Source organism: Mus musculus, chromosome 7 (genome assembly GCF_000001635.26).
Source record: "Mus musculus strain C57BL/6J chromosome 7, GRCm38.p6 C57BL/6J".
NCBI classification, from domain to species: Eukaryota; Metazoa; Chordata; class Mammalia; order Rodentia; family Muridae; genus Mus; species Mus musculus.
Window position 1 is genome coordinate 98,448,928 of NC_000073.6, and position 23,084 is coordinate 98,472,011.

Here is a 23,084-nt window from a genome sequence, read left to right on the forward strand (position 1 = left end):
ACACCCTGCAGATTAAACAGCAAATACATCCAAACTACCAAAATGTACACATTTAAGGATATGATTTCTGATATGGAAGTCATCTTAATTTTAAAAAATTAAGATAAGCACAATGCCATAAACCTATAATCCCAGCAGTGGGTAGACTGAGGCAGAAGAATCACAGTCCGTGGCCAGTATGGACTACACGACAAGGCTCTATTCCAAAACATGTATCTTTTTAAGTATTATAAGCTGGTAGTGATCCCTGGGTTCAAGGCTTAGCTCTACCACCATGGTGCTTATATGTTCTGGGGAAATTCGTAAACCTCTTTGTGCCCAAGTTTCCTCTCCTGAGGTTGATAATGATAAACATCTATCTTCATGCTGTGGCATTTTGTTTGTTTGTTTGTTTGTAGACAGAATGTTACCATGTAAGCCCAGTCTGTCCTTAAACTCATAATCCCCCTGCCTCTGTGTCTCAGTGTCTTCAGTGTTGGCATTACATGTGAATACCCCAGTCCGCAGTGAATGACTAAATGGAAGGGTACTTGGAACAACCATAGACAAACAGCAGTAATCATCAGGGCCTGCAGGTTCTGTTTCTAGGACGAAAGGTCAGAGAGCATTCTAGATTGAGAGGATTTTTCCCCCTAGATTTGGTGCCTCAGTCATAATTACATTCAGATTGAGGGCAAATCTCACTTATACTCAGAATGCTTTGGAGCTGGGGCTAAAAGTATGACCACGGATTTTGGAAGCTCTGAGGGCCTCGGGATTTGGGGTTTCTGACAAGGACTGGAGTGCTCAGGTGACCCTGCATGTCCACCCCCAGTTGTGGTTCTGTGCATGCACTCGGCGCTGCTTGGAGGCCTGGAGCAGACCACCCTGCTGCACTGTGCCTGGGAGGAGGGCCTCACAGACGGAAGGCTGGTCTTCCTGCCCTACGACACGCTGCTCTTTGCCCTGCCCTATGGAAACCGCTCCTACCTGGTCCTGGATGACCATGGGCCCCTTCAGGAAGCCTATGACGCAGTACTCACTGTCAGTCTGGAGTCCAGTCCTGAGAGCCACGCCTTCACTGCTACCGAGATGAGTGGAGGGGCAACTGCCAACTTGGAGCCAGAGCAGGTGAGTGTGTCAGCTTCTCTCCAGCCTTAGAGGATGGAGCCCTGAGCCAGTGTATGTGCCCACTCTACCCATTACAGGTCTTCCTGGCTTGGGCTAGTGACACATCTGGCTAGCCATTCGCACCCCACTGTGGCCACATGACCTGTGTCCGCCTGCCTAGCCCTAGATATGGGCTTGTGAGCTTGTGGACACCCTCCATACCTCCCTCCATACCTCCCTCCATACCTCCCTCCATATCTCCCTCCCTCCCATCCCCCTTCCTCCCTCCCTCCTCTCTCTCATCTTCTCTTCTGCTCCGTTGTAATCTCCAGCTACAGTGTACTCGATTCCAGCCACTCTTCTTTTCACGACATCCTACTTCTCCTGACTCAATCTCTCTAGCAGGTTGTGAAAACCAGAAGAAAAAAAAAGTGTCAGGGTGGACTTTTTGAGGTCACTGTGACTATAGAAAGTGTTAGTGGTAGGGCATGGCTACTGGCCTGGTTTTGACTTATCAGATTCAGCTGAACTCCACTGTCTGCTTCTTTTTTGTTGTTGTTTTGTTTTGTTTTGTTTTGTTTTGTTTTGTTTTGTTTTTGGAGACAAGGCTCTCTGTGTAGCCTAGCTTTCCTGGGACTTTGTAGAGCAGGCTGGTTTCAAACTCAGAGGTCCATCTACCTCTGCCTCCTGAGTGCTGGGATTAAAGGCGTTTGCCACCACTGCCCAGTCACACCTGCTTCTTAATGAAGCAAGATAGTAGTGGCTTGAGGTGCCTACAGGGATGCAGGTGCTGAAGGAGGTTCGTCATCTCCTGACACTTGGCATCATCACACGCCAGGAGTCAGGGGCCTGTCGATAAAACAAGGCAGGCTTCATTCTGTTAGGGAACACAAACAACAACCAAGAAACAAGATACACAAATCCAGAATGATGGTACTACACAGAAAGTAGACGAGGATCAAGGGATGGAGAGTGGTTGGTGTGGAGGAGTGGACAACAGGGACATGATGGGCCAGGAAGGCCCCCAGGAGGAGGTGACACCTGAGTGAACCAGGTGTCACCTGATGGGCTACAGATTAAAATTACCTTTCTATGTCAAATTCATACCACATACATTATATATAATATCACTGTCATATATATTGCTGGGCCAGGACACTCTTGTGTATGTATCCCGTGCTGTCCTTATATAAGAAGAATTTAGTTCATTTTGTCACTATGTCTGTGTGGAGCACTGAGGGATGGAGACGTATCCAGATGAGGACCTGAACAAAGAGCAGAGAGGCAGGGCCTGCTAGAACCACAGCTTTGCTTTTGGAGGCTTTGAGATACATCTGAGTTAGAGGCTAGCACAGCAGTGATGGTAACCATGGAGACAATGGGGCTGCTCAGTCGGGCTGGGGTAATGTGTGGCCAAACGGGGGTGGGCAGTGCCAGGGAGAGGACAACAGTGTAAAAAATCCTGCAGGCCCCTGAGATGTCCAGGGTGCTCTGATGGAGGACTGTCTCTCCCACAGGTGTCCCCACTCTTTGGAACTATCTATGATGCCGTCATCCTGTTGGCCCATGCCCTGAACCGATCTGAGACCCATGGAGCGGGGCTCTCAGGGGCTCACTTAGGGGACCACGTAAGAGCTCTTGATGTGGCTGGTTTTAGCCAGAGAATCCGAACAGATGGGAAAGGCAGAAGGCTAGCCCAATATGTCATCCTGGACACAGATGGTGAAGGAAGCCAGTTGGTTCCTACCCACATTCTGGACACAAGCACATGGCAGGTGCAGCCTCTGGGAAAGCCTATACACTTTCCTGGGGGGAGCCCTCCAGCCCATGACGCCAGCTGCTGGTTCGACCCCAACACACTATGCATCAGAGGTAATTCACTGTCCACCCACTAATCTTTAATCTGTCTAGCCAGTCATCTGTCCATCCATCCATACACCTATCCTTCCTTTCATCCATCGGTCCACTCTTCCTTCCTTACATGCAACCATCTGTCTGTCCATCCGTCCATCCATCTATTTGTCCATCCATCCTCCCAATCCATCTATTCATCTAACCATCTCACCTGCCTACCTATCCCTCCATCCATCCACTGCCAACCCACCCATTCACCCATCTCCCCACCCATGTACCCATTCCATCAGTCCACCTATCTTGTCTCTCCATGTTTACTCAGCCATCCTACACTAAAACTCTCCGTGTGGGTGATCAGTCCTACAAAGGGAGGGAGAGCAAATTTAAAGAAGAGTTATGACCATTCCTGGGGAAGCCTGACTCAGTAGCTGAGAAACACCAGGAGAGACCAGCAAGGGCTCCCCTTGGATGATCAGGGCTAGAGATGCTCCCAGCTTATACATCTCCTAAGTGCCTCACAGCCTGTGCGGAGGCCATTACCTTCCATAGACACCACCAAAGAATTGAAGTTCAGAAAGCCTTGGGGACTAGCCAAGAGTCCCACAGGGAAGCAGTAGCTGAGCTCATGCTGGACCCAAGTCTGCTGAATCCAACACAGATTCATTTTCCTTATGGCCACTGGTGGCTGTGGGGCAAGAGGCCCACACAGTTCTGATTTCTGTCATTCATCCATCCTGGCTGTCATCCTTTATGACACATGTGACTGAACTCTCATACATGTATACAGGCACATACGTACAAGCACATTCTCTAATGCATGAGTGATCATTATGGTGGCAGTGGCAGGGTTAACCAGACTTGTATATGTCCCTGTCCTGCCTCGAACTTTCTGTACCTCCTGTTGTCCAGGCTCAGCCAACCCGGATCTTTTAACTCTAATCTACAGACACAGCAACTCATGCATCTTCCCTCCCAAACACTTTCCAAACAGAGGTGGCAACCCCTCAGGCCTCCCCTAACAGGAACGCCTATATTCCTGACCCTGGTGCCACCTCAGCTTGCCTAACCACACCTGATCTGTAACATGTGTGTGTTCTCTACCACAAGCAAGCACTCCAGCACCGAGCCACACCCGTGCCTTCTTGGTCCTTACACACCAGATCCTCCCAGAGCATCCTTCATCTCAGTGTGCCCAACCAGGCAGGACCATCTGCCACCAGACTACATGTGCATACGGAGAAGCCTCTGGGGAGGGAGGAGCCGAAGGCCTCACCTGCTCATCTGCCCCTCTTTTCTTCTATGAACAGTGACTCCTGCCCCCTGGCCCGCCACTGCTTGTTCTCAGGAGTAGGAGAGAACAGGACAAAGACCCTGTCCTCCCACAGACACTCAAAGACAAAGCCAGGCCAGGCCTCCAGGGGCTTCAGCCCCAGGCAGTCCGAGATGGCTAGAGCCCACACAGGGTAGGGATTTGAGAAGGCAGCAGCAGAGCCAGGACTGGTCACTAATGACCCTGTCTTTCCTTGCATAGGTGTGCAGCCCCTGGGCAGCCTCCTGACTCTGACGATAGCCTGTGTCCTGGCACTGGTTGGTGGATTCCTTGCTTACTTCATCAGGTGAGGCTGACAGGCCTGGCTCAGACTGAGTCCCTTGTCCTATAGGGTCTCCCTTGGCAAGCCCAGGGGCTTTCCCCACCTCTACTTCTAGATCTCAGGGCCTCCTTTCCCTCTCTTAGCTGCACTCAACAAGAAGAGCTAGGAGTCCCAGCTGCCTCCTGAGAGGTCTGTTTGAGACTTGAGGAAGAAGCCTGTGACATTGGATGAGGCTCTGCCTCTGAGCTTTGGGTCCTATTTGTACAGCGAGAGGCTAGCCAGGCCCATCCAAGGGATCCTTTCTCTTTGCAAACATGTCTCGCCTCTCAGATGCTCCTGAGCCCCAGTCATATCTGGAAGCCTTCTATGTTCACCTCTAACAAAGCCTCAAGGAACCTGGTTTACGCACCAGTAGGCCCATCGGGCCCTGGGAAGTTGCAGACCTGAGACCAAGGCCAATGGGCTCTGTATTGGTAGCACTCACCACCTGCCAGCCCTGGAGCTGGCACGGAATGAGACGTGGAAAGATGAGGAGGTGGTGCTGAGTCCAGGCAGGGCCAATAGCCTGAATGAGGTCTTTTCATCTTCAGGTTAGGCCTCCAGCAGCTGCGGCTGTTGCGGGGCCCCCATCGGATCCTGCTGACATCTCAGGAGCTCACCTTCCTCCAGCGGACCCCCAGCCGGAGGGTGAGTGGGCAGACCTGGACTGGGTAGGCAGAAGGGCACCCTGCATCTAGCCTCTTGAACCCCACTCCATTCCTATCCCAGAGGCCACATGTGGACAGCGGCAGTGAGTCAAGAAGTGTGGTGGATGGTGGAAGTCCACGGTCGGTGACCCAGGGGTCAGCAAGGAGCCTACCAGCCTTCCTGGAGCACACCAACGTGGCCCTGTACCAGGTGAGGGCTGCTGACACTCCAATACCAGGCCGGGAACTGGTTGTGGCCAGTTTGGAAGAAGCCAATCAGATAGTCTTAGGCTTCCAGGGGGCCCTAGTTTTGGGGTTTTCTTGGTTGTTCCAGCACATGGCTCCAGAAATGGGAAACAGGGAAAGACACATTGCTCCTGCCGGCATGGTTCATGAGCCGACCTTGGGAGTCAGTCTCAACCACTCAGCTTTGGCCTTGGCCCAAGTCACCCCTGCTCAGTGACATCCCCAGTTCCTAAAGCAGTGAAGGCAGGACTCGGCCATAGACACCTCCAGGTAGAAGCTGGGCCCCTGGGCTAACAGGGAGCCTATAGAGAGAAAGGTCAAACAAGCAAGGTTATGCTGGGGAGATCACAGCCAATTCCCAGGCACCCTTAGTCTCAAGTTCAACCGTTCTTTGCCACAGTTCCTGAACATGGCTAATTGTTTCCATAGGAAGCAGCGTGAGGCTCCTGTTGCTTATTTTTTCCACCTATCCCCCTGGGCAACCCCACCTTTTCCTTTTCCTACCAAAAGGAGGCTTTCCTGACACACAAAACACAATAGCCAGCAGGCTGCAGGTGAGGCTGTATGGAGGAGCCAGTTCCCTAGGGATCAGAGCAGAGGGCTGGGACCACAGTGGGCCTCATCTCACGTCTCTTCTGAAGGCCCAAGTCACAGCTAGCTTATCCCAGGTACCTGAATTCTTCCTGGTAAAGATCCAGCTAGGGGCACGCGTCCGAGGAGGCCCGGCCTGTGAGCGTTCTGGATCCGGCTGCAAGATGAGCCTGGGGCCGTGACAGGTGAAATGGTGATGAATTACACAAGCTGCACAGATAATTAAGTAGCAGAGATTAGAACTCAGGTTTCCTGCCTCCGAAGGTTGTTAAACATGAACCTGCGGAAGCAAACCCCTAGCGACTTCTTAAAGCAGATCATCAGGCGGCCAGTTGTGGTGAAATTAAATCCTGGCATGGATTATCGAGGGTCCTGGCCTGCCTGGATGGCTACATGAATGTAGCCCTGGAACAGACAGAGGTGTATGTAAATGGACAGCTGAAGAATAAGTACGGAGATGTGTTCATCCGAGGAAACAATGTGCTGTACATAAGTACACAGAAGAGGCAGGCGGATGTGAAGACACCAGGAGGCACTGCTCTTCAGAGATGGATAGATGAAGTGGTTTTGGTTCTCTTACTATCTTAGTTGGCCTGTTTTCATGGTGGTCGGTGGGGGTTTGTTTGTTTGTTTAATTGTCATTGGAATAAGATAGAGGTATTGCATTACAGATTGACTCTTAAGTTTTTCACACACACACAAAAAAAAGATCCAGCTAGGATCCTGTTTCCTACCAGTACCTCCTTAGCCCCCACCTTTTGGTTGCCTTGCTTTGCAGACTTGGAAGCTGAGGCTCAGACTAGAAGTTATCTACCCAGGTCACAGAGTTCCAGGGAGGCCAAGGGACAAACAGACCTCAGGTCGACCAGCCAAAGACTGCCCCTGGCCCACCCTGAGTCTCAATAGAAGTCTGTTTACTGTTCCCATTAACCAGGCTAGGCCCAGTTCAGAACACAGAAAAGGCATGCATTGGGTAGACACTGAGGCCAAGAGGTGGCGGGAGTGTTCTGAGATCACCCAGCTAGTGAACTAAAGCAGGCAAACTCTTGTTCTTACTTAAACAGGGAGAGTGGGTATGGCTGAAGAAGTTTGAAGCAGGCGTGGCTCCTGATCTTCGGCCAAGTAGCCTTAGCTTCCTGAGAAAGGTAAGACCTCAGAGGGAGGCATGTGCTCAGCACACCCTCACCGGTCTGGATTGGTCCCTTTCATCATGATCGTCACCCAGCCAGCATCACACCAGTTGCATGGTCACCTTCACACACCAGCATCCCACAATCCATGCCAACATCCTAACAGAAGTCTCACCATAACTGTCTGGACGCAGCTCTTTCTCTCCCAGCAATGGAACCTGGGTACCACCACATGTCCTTAGCCTGTGCCTGCCTCCCTGTGCCCATCCCTGGATTTGCTATTTCCCTGTTGGCCAGGCAAAGTTCTGGGCTTTGGAAAGGGGTTCCTGAGAGAGCTTCAGGCACCATCACTAACCGTCCCCAAGATTATCACCATCACTTGGGAGGAACGGCAGGGCCCAGGAAGACCTCAGATGGTGTCCTGTAAGGCAGAGCCAATACCACCCAGCCAGGGGAGTTGTGAGGAGGGCAGGGAGTGTACAGAGTGACCTAGAGCCGTCCCCAGCAAGTGACAATGCCTTTGAGAAATGGTGGATTTTATTCAGTTGTGACTTTTGTTATTTATTATTATTATTCCCAGCATTCGAGCTCTTAAATGCAGTTCAGAGAGATTAAGTGAATGGAGGTATTTAGGCATTTCCCTTGTAGCCACTGTGAGCAGCTCCTCTAAGAAAAAGGGTCTTACATGTGGGGGTCAGCCACGTTTGTAGGTTGCTTGGGGTAGCCACAGAACTTCCCAGAGCCTTTATTGTGCCATTCTGGCTGTCTAGTGGTGTATTGCAGTATACTCTAAAGTACTGTGTCTAAAGCTGATGATGCTTTTTGCATCTTATACTTTTGTAAGAAATTTGATTAGGACTTGATTGGGCGATTCTGTTCAGTTTTGCAGTGGGTGGGGATCAGCCTATAGGGCTCAGTGGTCAGAACTTGGCAAGCTATGGCCTGCAGGCCAAATCCGACCCAAGGATGTCTTTACCAATAATGTTGGGACACAGCCACACCCTCTCCTTTGTGTATTATCTATAGCTGCTTCCCTGCCACAGTGGTGGAAGTGAGTGTTAGTGACAGGGATGTGTAAAGTCTAAAATATTTACTATCAGGATCACTTCAGATGGCTTCTTGGTCCACAGGGACTGAAGAGCTTCATTCGCAGGCAGGGCAGCTGAGACTAAGCTTCACCGGATATGACTTCTTTCTTAAACTCTGAAGGCATCCACTAGTCTCTCTGGGTCCAGAGAAGGGCTCCATACTTGGGGTGCTGCAGACCATTTGAAGTGGAAACTGCCCTTTCCTAAACTCTGAACCCCAAAACATACAAGACCACCCCACTGTGCTCAGGAGTTCATATTAGTCACTGAGCACACCCAGGGGGAGGGGGTGTCAGAGATCACCTCTCCATGGCAGGACTGGCAAAGGCTTCAGGGCCATCCTTATCTCTCCATGCAAGCTTCTGCCTTGGGCAAGTCGGAGGAGGGAGAACATTTAGTTGAGTCCTGAGTCGTGTTTGTGAAGAAAGCCTTGCCAAACAAGGGTTTACTCTGTCCTGCTTGGACGCAGTCACTGGGGAGGCTGCTTTCTTTCACTGCAGGCAGGAATCCTTGAGCTTCCCTTCCTCCTGCAATCCTGTGGGCTGCTGGAGAGAGGATGAGTAGTTTCCAGATCGTTGGCTTCAGTCAAGTTGAGAAATAGACCTAAATCTGACTATTGGAGATACTGACACCTCCCCGACTCACCCATCCTAGATGCTTCCACTCATTCCTCCATCCATCCATCTATCTATCCATCCATCCATCCATCCATCCATCCATCCATCCATTCATCTAACCATCCATCCATTCATCTATCCATCTGTTCATTCATCTAACTATTCATCCATCCATCCATCCATCCATCCATCCATCCATCCATTTGTCTATCCATCCATCCATTCTTTCATTCATCTATCCATCCATTCAATTATCCCACCTATCAACATCCACCACCATCTACCCACCACTGCCCATCCATTTATCTACCTACTTACCCCCTTGTCCATCTATCTGTCCAGCCAGCCACCCATCCATTCACCCCATCCAACCACCTCATTACCCATCTACCCCAGGGGGCCTTGGTGACGGGCCCCGGGGGACTCTAAGGTGCCCTTTGCCTCTGCAGTTGCGGGAGATGCGGCATGAGAATGTTACTGCCTTCCTGGGCCTCTTTGTGGGCCCTGGGGTCAGTGCAATGGTGCTGGAGCACTGTGCCCGTGGCAGCCTGGAGGACCTGCTGCAGAATGAGAACCTGAGGCTAGACTGGACCTTCAAGGCCTCCTTACTGTTGGATCTGATCCGAGTGAGAGCCTCCCTATGAGCTAAGTCAAGGGGGAAGGGTAGATGGGAAGCACTCGGATTTCCCCTGCCTTTAAAAATCGAACAGAACAAAAGCAGAGCTGAGGCCAGAAGGCCACTGGGTCCTGTGGACATCCATGGTCCTTCTCACTCCTCACTGGCCCCATATGCCCCCTCCCAGGGTTTGCGGTATCTGCACCATCGGCGCTTCCCCCACGGGCGCCTCAAGTCCAGGAACTGTGTGGTGGACACTCGCTTTGTGCTCAAGATCACTGATCATGGCTATGCAGAGTTCCTGGAGTCTCACTGTTCTTCCAGGCCCCAGCCAGCCCCAGAAGGTCAGCTTGGGAGCAGGGGGCCATGAGTAGGTTGCGGTACATTGGTGCTTGTGACACCAGGGAAGAGAGAGATCCACAGTACCCCACAGTTTCTGTGTTTGGACCTAGAACTGATGACTTTTCTGCTCTGGAAGAACCTGAGGCCCTTAACCTGGGAATCCAGGAGAGCAGACACACTCGGGAACAGGGTGTGATGGCTGCGTGACCCTTTCCTGTGTTTGCAGAGCTTCTGTGGACGGCTCCTGAGCTGCTGCGGGGGCCTGGGAAGGCCACCTTCAAAGGTGATGTTTTCAGCTTGGCCATCATCCTGCAGGAGGTACTGACCCGAGACCCACCCTACTGCTCCTGGGGACTCTCAGCAGAAGGTAAATTTCTTCCTCCCCTTCTTGGCCTCCCTGGCTGCTGTCACGGATAGCTAGGAAGTTCTGTGACTTTCAGGAAAGTTGGGCACACATGCCTAAAGCCTAACGGTGAGAACTGGGTCTCCTTGCCTTAAGTCAGGCTGTCTGTAGCAGCTCACACAAGGTGGTTGGCCAGCTGTGGACATTGTGTGAGCAGTAAACCCTTGCTTCTTCTCCCAAGAAGATGTGTGCTTCCCACACGCATCTGCGAGTGTTCCTCCCTGGGCCATATGTCCCCTCTCAGCCCGTCACCGCCCTGTGTCTATGTAGAGTCCAGTCCTGCTCTATTGACTTACACAGCCCACACCCACTCTGAGTCCCAATGTTCTCATCTTTAAAATGGAGTTCCAATATAACTGTGTTGGACATCAGGCTCTGTGCTGATGTGGCCAGATAGCATTGTGTTTGGAAGGTTGGTTACTTGCCCAGAGGGCACGCTATCTGAAGTCTCTGTCTCCATTTTCCAGTTGTTTGACACACATACTTCCCCATTACCACCTGCCTTGTAGATTTTTTTTCTCTTGCCACCCTAATCCCAGGGCCAGTCTTCAGAAATGTCTTTCCATTCTGTGGTCTCTGTCAGGGCTCCCTGGACCTTAGGATGCTCCTGCAGTTGCCCCTCAACCCCACATCTGCCCAGTCCCAGAGACCTGTCTCCTTATCCAGGCATGGCATTCTAAGGAACCAGAAGCCAACACTGCTGAGAATAGAGACATGTTGGGTGTGAACTGTGGACCTGGCACAGCAGGAGAACCTGGAGAGCCGCGCAGGCCATCGCTCTCATCCTGCATGCATTTTCTAACCTTGGATATGCTGGCACCCCGGTCTGGGGGGATGGCTCAGCAGCAAAGCTCTTACCAAGCAATTGTGAGGACCCGAGTGTGGGTTCCCAGCTCCTACATAAAAATCTGGGTGCGGTGGCACGGCACCAGGGAGGAAGAGACAGAAGGAGCACAGGGGATGCTAGCCAGACAGTTTAGCCAAGCTGGCAAGCTCCAAGTTTATTGAGAGATCCTGTCATTAAAAATACTATGGAGATTGATTAGGGGAGATAGCCAACATCAACCTCTGGCCTGTATGTGCTTGCCATCCACACATGTGCACCCCCACCTCTACACCCACCCCCCAAACACACCCTATGCAGAATGTTGGAGCCCCCACGCTGTCTTCAGCTTTTACTATCTGCTGACGGCAGCAACCCCGATGACAGATGATACTCAGAAATCTGAGATGCTTTGAAATGGATTTACATTTCATTCATCACGATGCAAACGGTATGCTTTTAAAGCACAGCTGCCCAAGTGTGCATGGTCTGTATCATTTCCATCTGCACGCACCTCTTTGTAAGCACACAGTCTCTCAGTCCCTGTGGTTTGAGGCCCTTGGAGTCTGATGCCTGAGGCTGGGACCCTTTAGACAGCATATTTTCATGTCTGCTTTTTACTGTCCTGTTTAGATGCCCCAGCCCCAGCCTGAGGAGCCTCAGTCTCCTTGTCTATAACGTTGGACATTAGTAGACAGTGTATGATAGCACTGACCTGTAACTTCAGCATTTGGGAAGCAGAGGAAGGGAGATAGCAAATTTGAGTAAAATCTGAGCTCTATTGTGAGTTCCAGACAAGCATGGACTACGCTGTTTCAAAAACATAGCAATCAGGGCTGGGGATAGAGCTCCTCTGGTAGAGTGGTAGCCCAGCATGAACAAAGCCCTCAGTTTGAACCTTAGCATGGTATAACCAGGCATGGTGGCACATGGTCATAGAATTTGGGATCAACATTTGGGACACATCTGAATCAGAAATCTGAGATCATCTTTGTCCTCATAAGAAGTTTGAGGCCAGCCTGGGAAAGACTCCCATCTTAAACAAAACAAATACAAACCTACAAACAAAACAAAACAAAGCAAAAAAAAAAAAAACAAAAACCCCAAAACTGTAAAGAGATAGTGATTCCTTTACTATCTCCATCAAGGTGGCCAACCTAATGTAGAGAGAAGAGGACTGTAGAGGAACAGGCTCCATGGCAGGAGGGTCCCAGACCTCCTTGGGGGGTTCCCCTGCTGTGTCCTGACCTACATAGATTGTACGTAGATGACAGAAACCTATGTTGAGCTTCAGGCTCAGAGCCTGAGCATGGCGTGCAGGTCCTCCTCTCCCCAGTCTTGATGAATTCTTGACTCTGCCAGCGGCAGGTGTCTGGAGTGTCTGGAGTCGGGGGTACCAGGGCATAGAGTGGCAGAGCCAGAGAGCCAGGACACTGGTCTCTCAGCCTTGATATGGTGACATGGTCCTCCCCATGTGGATCAGGGATACCTAGGTGCTGAGGGCTGTAGTCTCCTCTTTTGCGTAGTCTCTGGATGTTTAGACTGGTAGGAAGAGCTGTGTGGTTGGGTTTCAAGAGCAAGGCTAGAACAGCAGCCTTGGGGAGAGTCTGTTAGGTGCCAGGCACCACCTTCCACACCTCCTCCCTCAGCACCCTTCAAGAGGAGGCCCTTGCTAATCCCATTTCACAGATGAGGAGACTGAGGCTGAGGGTGCCCTTGCTAATCCCATTTCACAGATGAGGAGACTGAGGCTGAGGGTTTACTATTTTCTCCACCACCCCATAGAGAGTGATAGCATATTCAGGATTTAAACCTAGTTCTCCTTATCCAAATCTTCCTCTAGCCACAGCCTGGAGACCCAGGAGAACTGCAAGGTGGTAATGCACTGACCAGCCAGGCATGAGTCACAGATGAAAGAGCGTGGGGAGCACCGCTAGGGCCCGAATCCCCCCTTCTCGGCCCTGCCCCAAGACCCCCTCCTATAATCTCTCAAGGCAGTTTGACCCAAGGTATCCATGGGGTTTGCTGCAGAGATCATCCGGAAGGTGGCATCTCCCCCTCCTCTGTGCCGGCCACTGGTGTCCCCTGACCAGGGTCCCCTCGAGTGTATCCAGTTGATGCAGCTATGCTGGGAGGAAGCTCCAGATGACAGGCCAAGCTTGGACCAGATCTACACACAGGTCAGTGCTCCCCAGAGGAGCAGGTGCCTATAAGCAATGCCGTCCACAGGCCTCATTGGCCCCATACAGGCTTTGTGCATTTCCAGAGTCTGGAAATGCCAGGTAGTCCGGGGACATAGGCCAGCAACACCACTCTGAGGGGGACAGTCTTAGAGAGCCATGTTTGCCAGTGCTATCCCAAGTGCCCAGCCTGTTTTAAGTCACTCCATCCTGAAGGTGACCTTTTGAAGCACAGCACCATGGTCATACCTCTGTAGGAGATAAATGAGGCAGAGACAAGTACCCAAGGGATGTGTCTGTCTGTCTGAAGAGCCTCACCCAGAACCAGGCCTCTTAGCACCTGAGAAGCCCTTAATGACTATGGAGACAACCCTGGTTCCCAAGTCACTGAGATTAGAGGGACTCTGGGGACCCCTGGCCAGCCTTGGGACTGTAGTGGAACGGCTGAGGCAAGCCTGCACGAGTTCTCAGGGCTGTGTGGGCCTGACTGGGCAGGACAGCTCTCCTCCAGGACCAGCCCATCAAACCCAGGGGCACATCTCTGCCTCCTGGTCTAATCTCACGGTCCCCAGTCACAGCACCAAGTTACCAAGGTGAAGTTCAACAAGCCAGAGGGGCAGCTGAGGAGGGGCAGAGGCAGCCTGGGAGGCAGAGACAATCTGCAAGGCTCCTTGGGATGTTGGCACACATGCCCATGCCTACTGTAGCATCATGGGTAGTACCCACTTCGCAGATGGGGGCCTGAGTTTCAGAATTACTGAGCTCCAAGGCTTATGATGGGGGGAAAGAGATGAGTTATAATGAGCACAGGTTCCTCAAATACCAGGCTGTCATCTCCTGTGGAGGTTAGAGGTCATCCTAGCTAGGAAGCCAGGGGATGAGGCACTGGCTCTGAGTGAAGCGTGCCTGTGAGAAAGACCCCTGCCTGAGGCCCATGGCAAAGAAGGGTGGATGGGCTCGTACTGTGCTTGGCATCACACGGCAGGAAAGGCAGAGTCAGACAGCCTGAACTCTTACCCACTGGCTTGGCTAATTAAACTCCCCCTTTCTCTTAACCTCTTATATGTTGGCTGGAAAGAGTGTCATTTATGGCCCAGTGACCTGATATGAAAACACAAAAGAGGTTTCTCTCTTGTATTTCTTTGGAATAATGGGTTTGATCCTCTGTTTCCATTTGGTTTTGTTGCTAAGAAGCTTGTAGCTAAACAATGATACATTTCTACCTGCAAACCTCACTCCTGGATTTAACCCTTTTTTCTTTTTAATCTTTAGTCTCCTTTGGTCCTAATATCCTCAGGTTTTTAAAGGTTGGAGTAAAGTGGAGTTTCATACAGTTTACTTATCTATTTGTATGCCCACCTATCTGTCTGTCTGTCTGTCCACCTGTCTGCCCATCTATTTATCACTTATCCATCACTCATCCATCCATCCACTCACCATGCCCCCGTTCATCCATTCACCTATCCATAATGACTCTACTCATCCATCCACCATTACTGTGAGACCTGGGTTTGTTGATGATAATGCTTGCCCAGACACAAACTTCTCTGCCAAGCTTCTCTTCCTACTTGCCCATCCCACATAGAGGTTCCCCCACATCCCTCGGGGCCCCCGTCTCCTCATGATTCACATATCATCTTCCATTTCATTCCACCTCCCCAGGCTGGGGCTCTGCCTGGCTCCCTCCCAAGCTGTGTGCAGGTGGCACTGATCCTTATGAACGAAACCGAGATATTGTTTTCTCTTCAGTTCAAAAGCATCAACCAAGGCAAGAAGACAAGTGTTGTAGACTCCATGCTGCGGATGCTGGAGAAGTATTCCGAAAGCCTGGAAGATCTGGTCCAGGAGCGGACTGAGGAGCTGGAACTGGAGAGGCGGAAGACAGAGAGGCTGCTCTCGCAGATGCTCCCTCCGTGAGTGGCCCCTACCCTCCTCTGGGGCTTTAGAACTCAGGAGGTGCTCAGGGAGACTGGTCTCGATGAGCTTGTTCAGTAATTCATTCCTACACACTGTGTAAGCGCACGTGTGTAAGGGCACAGAGGTCTTTGTGCTCACAGACACACACTAGGGGAACCTGGAATGTTATGCACAGAGAGTTGTTTCTTCAATGGGAGGAATGCAAAACACATTTTTCCACCCACTGGAGCAGACAAGCTTTGTAGCCTGGTGAGCTCTGTGAAACCTGTGTGGCCAGAACTCACATCTGTGGGGGGGCACCAGACGCTCCCCAAGACCCTTCTCTTAAAATTGGTTTCCTCAGTCGCTCTTTATGGAACTTTACAGGAGTTTCAACTTTACAAAGAGTTTCAACCTAGTCAGGTCTGATCTGTATTTAGCTTACTTTGTTCCTCAAAGAGATCCAGGTATGCTTTGTTGCGCATGCAGGGTTGAGTTCATTATCACAAGAACGGTTTTCACCAGATTGTGCTGGGCTTAAATGTGCCCATGGTAAACAACTCAGGGTGAGAGCACCAGAGTTTGGACCAACACTGGCTCCTGAGTGTTGTGACACCAAACTGCCTTCTTGCCGCCATCGTCTCTCCCACTGCTGCCCAGGGGAGACCCCTGCAACCATTGCCCACCGTGGGGCCATTTTTCATCCCTTGTGCTAAAACCTTCCCCTGATATCAGGTCCTTGGCTATTGATTGCTTAAAGTAGGAATGGAGAATACAAAACATTTCTAGCATCAGGACACAAAGGAATATAGAACAAGAAGTCTTTTAAATCAAGTCTAGGAATGCAATGTCCCTGAGGAATCATAGCAGGAGCAGAGAGCCTGGCTGGAGGCCCCCATTTCATACTAGCATTGATGCCCCTGAGATCATGTAGCAGTTGAAATCTACTGTTCCCTTTTTTTAAAAAAAATCATTAACAATAACTTTATTCTCTAGCAGGTCATTTTTCTACCCCTTCAGTACTTTCCTTTCAGAGAACACAAGTTTTAGAACTGGATCACTTGGCTCTTTCTCTTCTTGTTGCCTTCCAGTTCAAAATGCTTGCATCTCTTAATGGCCAGCATCCTCTTGGATCTGTAGTTGGACTTAACACACTCAAGTCTGAGCACAATCTTCTCTGTGGTTTTGCCCTTCTTCGAAAGATTGGCTTTGTCTGCCCACTGTAGCCACTCTGCTTCCCATCCTAGCTCCGCTTTCCTTGGGCATACAGGGAAGCCTTGCCCTTCTAATACTGGGCCACTTTGTGAGGCTGTTGTTTGCCACATTTCTTACAGAAAGTCCTTTGGGTTTTAGGTACGTTGACCACCTTTGCAAAAGAAGTGTCTACGATGAAAACGAGAGACTGGCAGCAGCGATCCCCGTCTCAACCCATTGCTTTTTTATGAATTACAAAAATAGGAGAATTCCAAGGACTGATGAAAGAGTCTATATGTCCTAGTTATTGTTCCTGTGTTAGAAGTTGGGCTTGTTTTAATTTTCCCCCCGTGAAAGGGCCACTGGTCAATTCATACTGGGTCAATTTCTCCCTTGATTCTGGGTCTGTGGTTGCCCCCTGGGAATCAAATTTGGATCTCCATTCCTTTAGTGCATCATGGGAAAGGGGAGTAGCCTGGGTCCTGGGTGGAGCTTGGCACCTTGGTCTAGGCCTGCTGATACATGGGTGGGGCCAAGGGCCACTTAGTGACACTGCCACCATCTGCAAAAGGGTGGGAGCCACCCATTTCCTTAGCAAGCCTTGCTCTCTGCTGAGATATGTCTGGAGTGTCTCCTCTTTATTATGATCCCCTTGAAGAGAGTCCATTACTACTGCCAGATTGCAAAATAACTCACAGTGATCTTATCTCCCTTTCTATGGGCTCTTTTTACTCTGGCTCCCATGTTTCCGATTGTTGACAGCATGGTTCCTTGTTCAGAACACCAAAGATTATATTTTACAGTCCTTTGTGACTTTGTGTCACAGAGCTGTTGCTCCCCTGCATTTTTTGTTGATGGTGGTTGTTTTATTTTGAGACAGGGTTTCTCTGTGTAGCCTTGGCAGTCCTGGAACTCACCTTGTAGACCAGACTGGCCTCAAAGTAGGAGCTCATAAGATAAGATATCTGCCCACCTCTGCCTCCCAAGTGCTCAGATTAAAGGTGTGAGTCATCGCCACCAGGTGTTCCCCGGGATTTTAACAGACACCTCAAAAATGGCATAAAATGCATGGCCTTCGAGGCTGAGAACACATGAGGTGTCACTCTGTGACTTACAGTGGCAGCTCCTTGGGAGAGAGACGCAAACTCCTACCCTCTGCTTCCATTTACATTAAAGACACTCTTACTTCTCTGAGGGTCAAGCCTTCCATGTTGGGCATCAGATGAAAGCGTTCCTGTGACCTTTGTGGGCAGCGGTGGGAGAGACGATGGCGGCAAGAAGGCAGTTTGGTGTCACAACACTCAGGAGCCAGTGTTGGTCCAAACTCTTGTGGTCTCACCCCGAGTTGTTTACCATGGGCACATTTAAGCCCAGCACAATCTGGTGAAAACCGTTCTTGTGATAATGAACTCAATCCCGCATGCGCAACAAAGCATACCTGGATCTCTTTGAGGAACAAAGTAAGCTAAATACAGATCAGACTTCATGAGGTTGAAACTCTTTGTAAAGTTGAAACTCTTTGTAAAATTCCATAGAGACAGGTTATATAGAGAGACTGGGAAAAACAATTTTAAGAGAAGGGTCTGGAGGAGGGTCTGGTGCCAGTTCAGGCCACACAGATTTCAAAGCTCACCAGGCTAAAAAGCCTGTCTGCTCTGGCCTTCTGCGGGAAAAACAGGTTTTGCCGTTGAGGGAACAACCCTGTGTGTGTACTGTTCCAGGTTCCCTTAGTGAATGTCTGTTAGCACAAACACCTCCATGCCCCTACACATGTGTGCATGCACATGCATGTGCATGTGTGTAAGGACAGAGGTCAACCCCAAGTGTCATTTCTTAGAACACTTCCCACGTTGTCTCTTTAAGATTGAATTCATCTTCATGGCCTACAATTTGGCTGGGAGGACTGGCAACCCAGGGACCTTCCAGTCACTACATCCTTGGCACTGGGTTTACAAGCACGCATACCACCCTGGGCTTCTTATTTGGGTTCTGAGAATCAAACACAGGTCCTCCTGCGTGCCCCTTCACTGACTGATCCCCTTCCCATCCTCATTTCTTCTCATCTATCTAATGTATTTTTCTAGCCTTTCCCCATATATTGGACACTGAGCTGTGCATATCTGAGTTGAGCTCCTACTGCCCCACACCCCAAGAGCAAGGAGTGGCTTTAATTCTGAGAAAGTTAGGACAGGTGCATCCAGTGTGGCTGACACACTAGCCAAACAGGGACATCCTCCCTATCACATCCCCAACCTCCAAGCTGGAAAAAAACAGGGTCCTCATATGGCCCCTCTCACTTCTCAGGTCTGTCGCCCATGCTCTAAAGATGGGGACAACAGTGGAGCCCGAGTACTTCGACCAGGTCACCATCTATTTCAGTGACATCGTGGGCTTCACCACCATCTCAGCCTTGAGTGAGCCCATTGAGGTGGTGGGCTTCCTCAATGATCTCTACACGCTGTTTGATGCTGTTCTCGACAGCCATGATGTGTATAAGGTGAGGACAACAGGTGACCTTCTTCTCTCTGTAGCCAGCACCACTAATTTGTGTCTATCCACTCACTGTGCGCTTGTATCAATTAACCCTGCTGTGTAATGAATAATCTCAAAGTCCAGTAGCATACAAAGAAACCATTTGTGACTCACAAGGCATCTCCAGCCAGATGTGGGCCAGGTGGGCAGCTTGCTGATCTTAGTTTGGTTTTCTGCATCTCTGGAACCTTGACTGGAGGGACTGGGCTCTGGCCCAGAGTCTCTCTGAGATGGTTCACATGTATAGCTGGGTTCTGAGAGAGGGCAGAGGCATGTTAGCCCTTGAGCTCTCGCCTGGGGTTGGCACACTGCTTTTCCTGACAAATTCTGTTGGCTGAGGGAGACAACTTGAAGAGGTGGAAGACGCAGTACCAGCTGTGGATGGGCGTTGTAGCCACATTGCAGGGGATGTGAATCCAAGGAGGGATGGAGTGTGACATTTAAGTTGATTTCTTCCGGAAAGAGTCAGGAGATGGAGCAGGCAAGCTGCTTACACTGTTTGTAGTGCCCCAGCACTTACTGAGCACCTACTGTATACAAGATGCCAGGTTAAGGGCTTTGTGTGCATGAGGACTTAGGAGGAAAGGGCTAGCACCCCTCACTTACAGATGAGATGGTGGGGTGAAGTGACTCGGGTGAACCTGAGGGCTGAACTTGCTGTTGAGTCCTCAGCCCCTTGTAGGAAGTTTACCCTCTTTGCGACATAGATTCTCTTGGGATAATGTCACAGTGGCCCACAAGCCCTCTGGAGTTGACCCAGCTCTTCTCTGAGTGCATTTGTGGCTGTTCCACCTCTGTGGACCACCACATTTTTCTGAGTGTTCGAGGCTCACACCACCAGACCTTCTCATATAACCCTTCCTCTTCCTGATTCACCCACCTTTTTCCTCTCTCCCTGCTCCCTGCTAGCCATCTTTCCAGTCTCCCATTCACTCCCTTGCATAGGTAGCTGCTCTCATTGGCACTTGTAAAACTCCCCTTGGCAGAATTTGTTGATTCAGTCCAGAGGCCCAGAGAGGAAGGAAGCCTGCCTGGGTCTACACAGACAACAGCAGAGCCACGAGGAACCCCAAGTGTTCACAGGCTACCACAAGCACTCTCTCCTGCAGACAGTATGGTGGTGACCACCTTTGCCACTGCCACTTGAGACCCCAGCCTCTCTTCTGCTCCCCCTGGGGACTCCATGGCTCCTAAGATGTCTGGAAGGCCAATGGGCACACCCCGGCCTCCTGTGTGTCCCACAGGTCTCCCTGCGCCTCCATGCTTTGATCTGCCCCAAGTTACCCCTGGCCTGTCTCTCCTACCTCTGCCAATCTTTTCTCACACATGTGGCCCTCACAGCTCTGAATCACGGCTCAGCTCTGCTCTGAACTCCAGCCAAGAGGCCTGCATCTTCCCAGCAGAGGGAAATGAAATCAAACAAGGCCCGCACACCCCTCCAGATGTGGGGAACAGCAGGCCCAGCCTCTGTGATGTGTAGTGCATCTCTCATCACTCCCCCCATCTGCCTTGGTCCCCCCGCCCATCAACAGCAGGATCTAGTTACCACTTTGAATCTTTTCTGGGCTGAGAAGCAACCATATAACCACTTCCTGCAAGGGTGGCAGTATGGGTAGGGGTGAGGGAGAGAATGGAGGATAAGGATGGGGGTTGGTAATGGGGTTGGGTGGAAGGACCACCCCAGCATCAGCATTGCTGGGTGAGCACTTCTCTGTACATAGCAAAGAATTTGAGTGCTGGGACAAGGCTTGGGACAGGAGAAAGGGGACAAGGAGAGGTGTGGTTTCCCAGCTCAACCTGCTGTGTGAGATGTGAGGCCTTAGCCATCTAAGCCATCAAACAACCCCAAAGCTTGTCCACCCTCTGAGCCCAAAGTTCCCCTTAGTGAAGCACGGGGTTGAAATACCAGTGGCTCAGCTCTGCTCTGCAGATTAGAAGAGACAGGGCAGTCACCGACAGAAGGCTAGCAGCGACTGACCTCAGCTCTTCCTCATTCTCAGGCCTCACCCTGACGGAGAGCTTGGCCTCGAGGTCTTCACAGCATGCCATCTTTGGCACTATGTGTGCCCTTGGTGGGATGATTTAGCCCTCCATACACATGAAGCTCAGAGAGGGCAAGAGTCCCTCATGGAGGCTGCACAGCAAGTAGGTAGCACAGTCAGAGTCTACAAGCATGCTCAGTGGGAGGCAGCCATTCGTCTTGCTTCTCCTCTGTGGTAGCCTCCTCTTTGAAGGAAGCACATACACTTCAGGCAGCCATGGCCTCCCTTGCAAGTGGCTGCTTGTTTCCAGGCAGCTCTGGGCATGCCACCTCTGTGAGGGCCAGTGTGGCTGACCCTGCAGTGCTGGGCTGGGGGCAGGGCTGGTAAGAGCCAAGGTACATGACTTGGGGTGTGTGGGGCATTGCGGTGTCTCGAGAAACAAACAACTCTGCAGTAGAGGGGTGTGGTGGAGGGGGCATCACACAGACATTGGGTCCTGGGGCTTCAGGGGGCTCCCTGTGGGCAGGGTCACAGCTGGCTCTGTTAACTCCACATACAGCTCACAGGGAAGAGCTGTGGCTGCAAAGGAAGCCCCAGTGTGTGCAGGCAGCAGAGCTGTGGTGCTTCCAGAACGTTCTTTTCTTCTTCTACCTCCTCCTCTTTAATTTCTCTCTCTCTCATTCTCTCTCTCTCTCTCATTCTCTCTCTGTGTCTATCTCTGTGTGTGTCTGTCTCTCTGTGACTGTCTGTGTGTCTGTCTGTCTCTGTTGGTCTGTTGTCTGTTTCTCTCTCTGTGTGTGTGTGTGTGTGTGTGTGTGTGTGTGTGTGTGTGTGTGTGCGTGCATGTATCTCTGTGTGTGCATGTGTGTGCATGTATGTGGAGAACAGAGGACTACTTGTGGAACCAGTTCTCTCCTTCCACCATGAGGGTTCTAGGCTCAAGCTCAGGTCACCAAACTCAGCTGCATACACTCTTACCCACGGAGCCATCACACACACACACACACACACACACACACACACACACACACACTGTCACCTGCCTTACAGCCAGAAGCCACCTGAAGCTCGCATCTCTCATCAGTGCCCAGTGCCTGGGTCTGGAGATCTGGCAGAGGCTGCAGAGTGTGTGAGATCTGGGGGTGGTAGGGTGAGGGCTACTGATCGGCAGCATGTAGGATTGGGTGTGCAACAGGCTGCCCCAGCATGACGTTGCTGTTTGCAGGTGGAGACCATAGGGGATGCCTACATGGTGGCTTCTGGTCTCCCTCGGCGCAATGGAAATCGGCACGCTGCTGAGATCGCCAACCTGGCCCTGGACATCCTTAGCTATGCAGGCAACTTTCGGATGAGGCATGCACCCGATGTACCCATCCGTGTCAGGGCAGGTCTGCATTCAGGTAGGCAGGGGACATGGCCAGGCCAGATCAACCTCCCAGAATTCCCAGGGGCACTTGATGTGTTAAAATAACGGCTCTCATCTGAACACAAAACACTGGGCCCAAACAGTTCCACGTGTGAGAAGTTTATTGGGAGAGAGAGGGGCTGGAAGGAAGGTGGTGGCAGAAAGAAAAGGGGGAAAGAGAGAGAGAGAGAGGGAGGGGTGTTCCCCTTATTTATATGGAAAATAACAACGCAGGTAAAGGTGGGAGGTGAGCCAAGTGGATTCTGGGAATATGGTTGCCGTTGTCTTGGCAACAAGTCTGTAGGTTGCACTGCCGCCTATGTGATGTCATAGGTTTGGGAGGTCCTGATGCCAACAGCACTGGTGGTGGGTCAGCTCTAGTGGGGCATCTGGACCTCGGGCAGGCATCCAGACATTCTGTCAGAAAGTTTTGTTTCTGGTCACCCTTGACTACCAAAGGGCCTAGACACTCAGATTTCATAAGTTTTACTTGGTTTGAAGTTTTTGGTTTGAAGTTTTCAGCCCGTAGCATCTGGTCAAGGGCAGCTGATTCCAGGTGGAGACGTTGATAGTCTGATGGAAGAGGCAGAAATATCCTGTAGTCATGGGGACAACTAAATGTCTGACGACCTGGGAGTGGAAAAGGCCTCACAGAAGGATCTCTATGCTCCTCCCACCCCTGTGGCTCCTCCTCCAGGAGCAGAGTGGAGGCCCCCTGTAGCCTCAGAGCCATCACTGACCTCCATAGTCTCCCCCTGCAGCTCCCCACCAGCCTCTCCACAGTCAGCTTCAGTTTCTCAGGCCTTTGAACCTCACCT

At 51.0% G+C, this 23,084-nt stretch overlaps 1 protein-coding gene and 2 pseudogenes across 1 annotated transcript in view; 2 read left to right on the forward strand and 1 right to left on the reverse strand.

The window, feature by feature from the left end:
* Gucy2d (guanylate cyclase 2d) overlaps positions 1-23,084 on the forward strand; it is a 37,063-nt gene that overhangs the window by 8,512 nt on the left and 5,467 nt on the right. The window contains exons 3-15 of the mRNA NM_001130693.3: positions 815-1,110; positions 2,607-2,961; positions 4,475-4,559; positions 5,126-5,222; positions 5,304-5,432; positions 7,123-7,203; positions 9,343-9,519; positions 9,697-9,853; positions 10,078-10,218; positions 13,109-13,257; positions 15,007-15,170; positions 18,652-18,844; positions 22,087-22,261. Of these exons, the coding sequence (NP_001124165.1) occupies positions 815-1,110; positions 2,607-2,961; positions 4,475-4,559; positions 5,126-5,222; positions 5,304-5,432; positions 7,123-7,203; positions 9,343-9,519; positions 9,697-9,853; positions 10,078-10,218; positions 13,109-13,257; positions 15,007-15,170; positions 18,652-18,844; positions 22,087-22,261 (2,199 nt within the window). The remainder of the gene's footprint in view (positions 1-814; positions 1,111-2,606; positions 2,962-4,474; positions 4,560-5,125; positions 5,223-5,303; positions 5,433-7,122; positions 7,204-9,342; positions 9,520-9,696; positions 9,854-10,077; positions 10,219-13,108; positions 13,258-15,006; positions 15,171-18,651; positions 18,845-22,086; positions 22,262-23,084) is intronic.
* Gm2926 (predicted gene 2926) lies at positions 6,166-6,750 on the forward strand (annotated as a pseudogene).
* Gm44978 lies at positions 16,200-17,557 on the reverse strand (annotated as a pseudogene).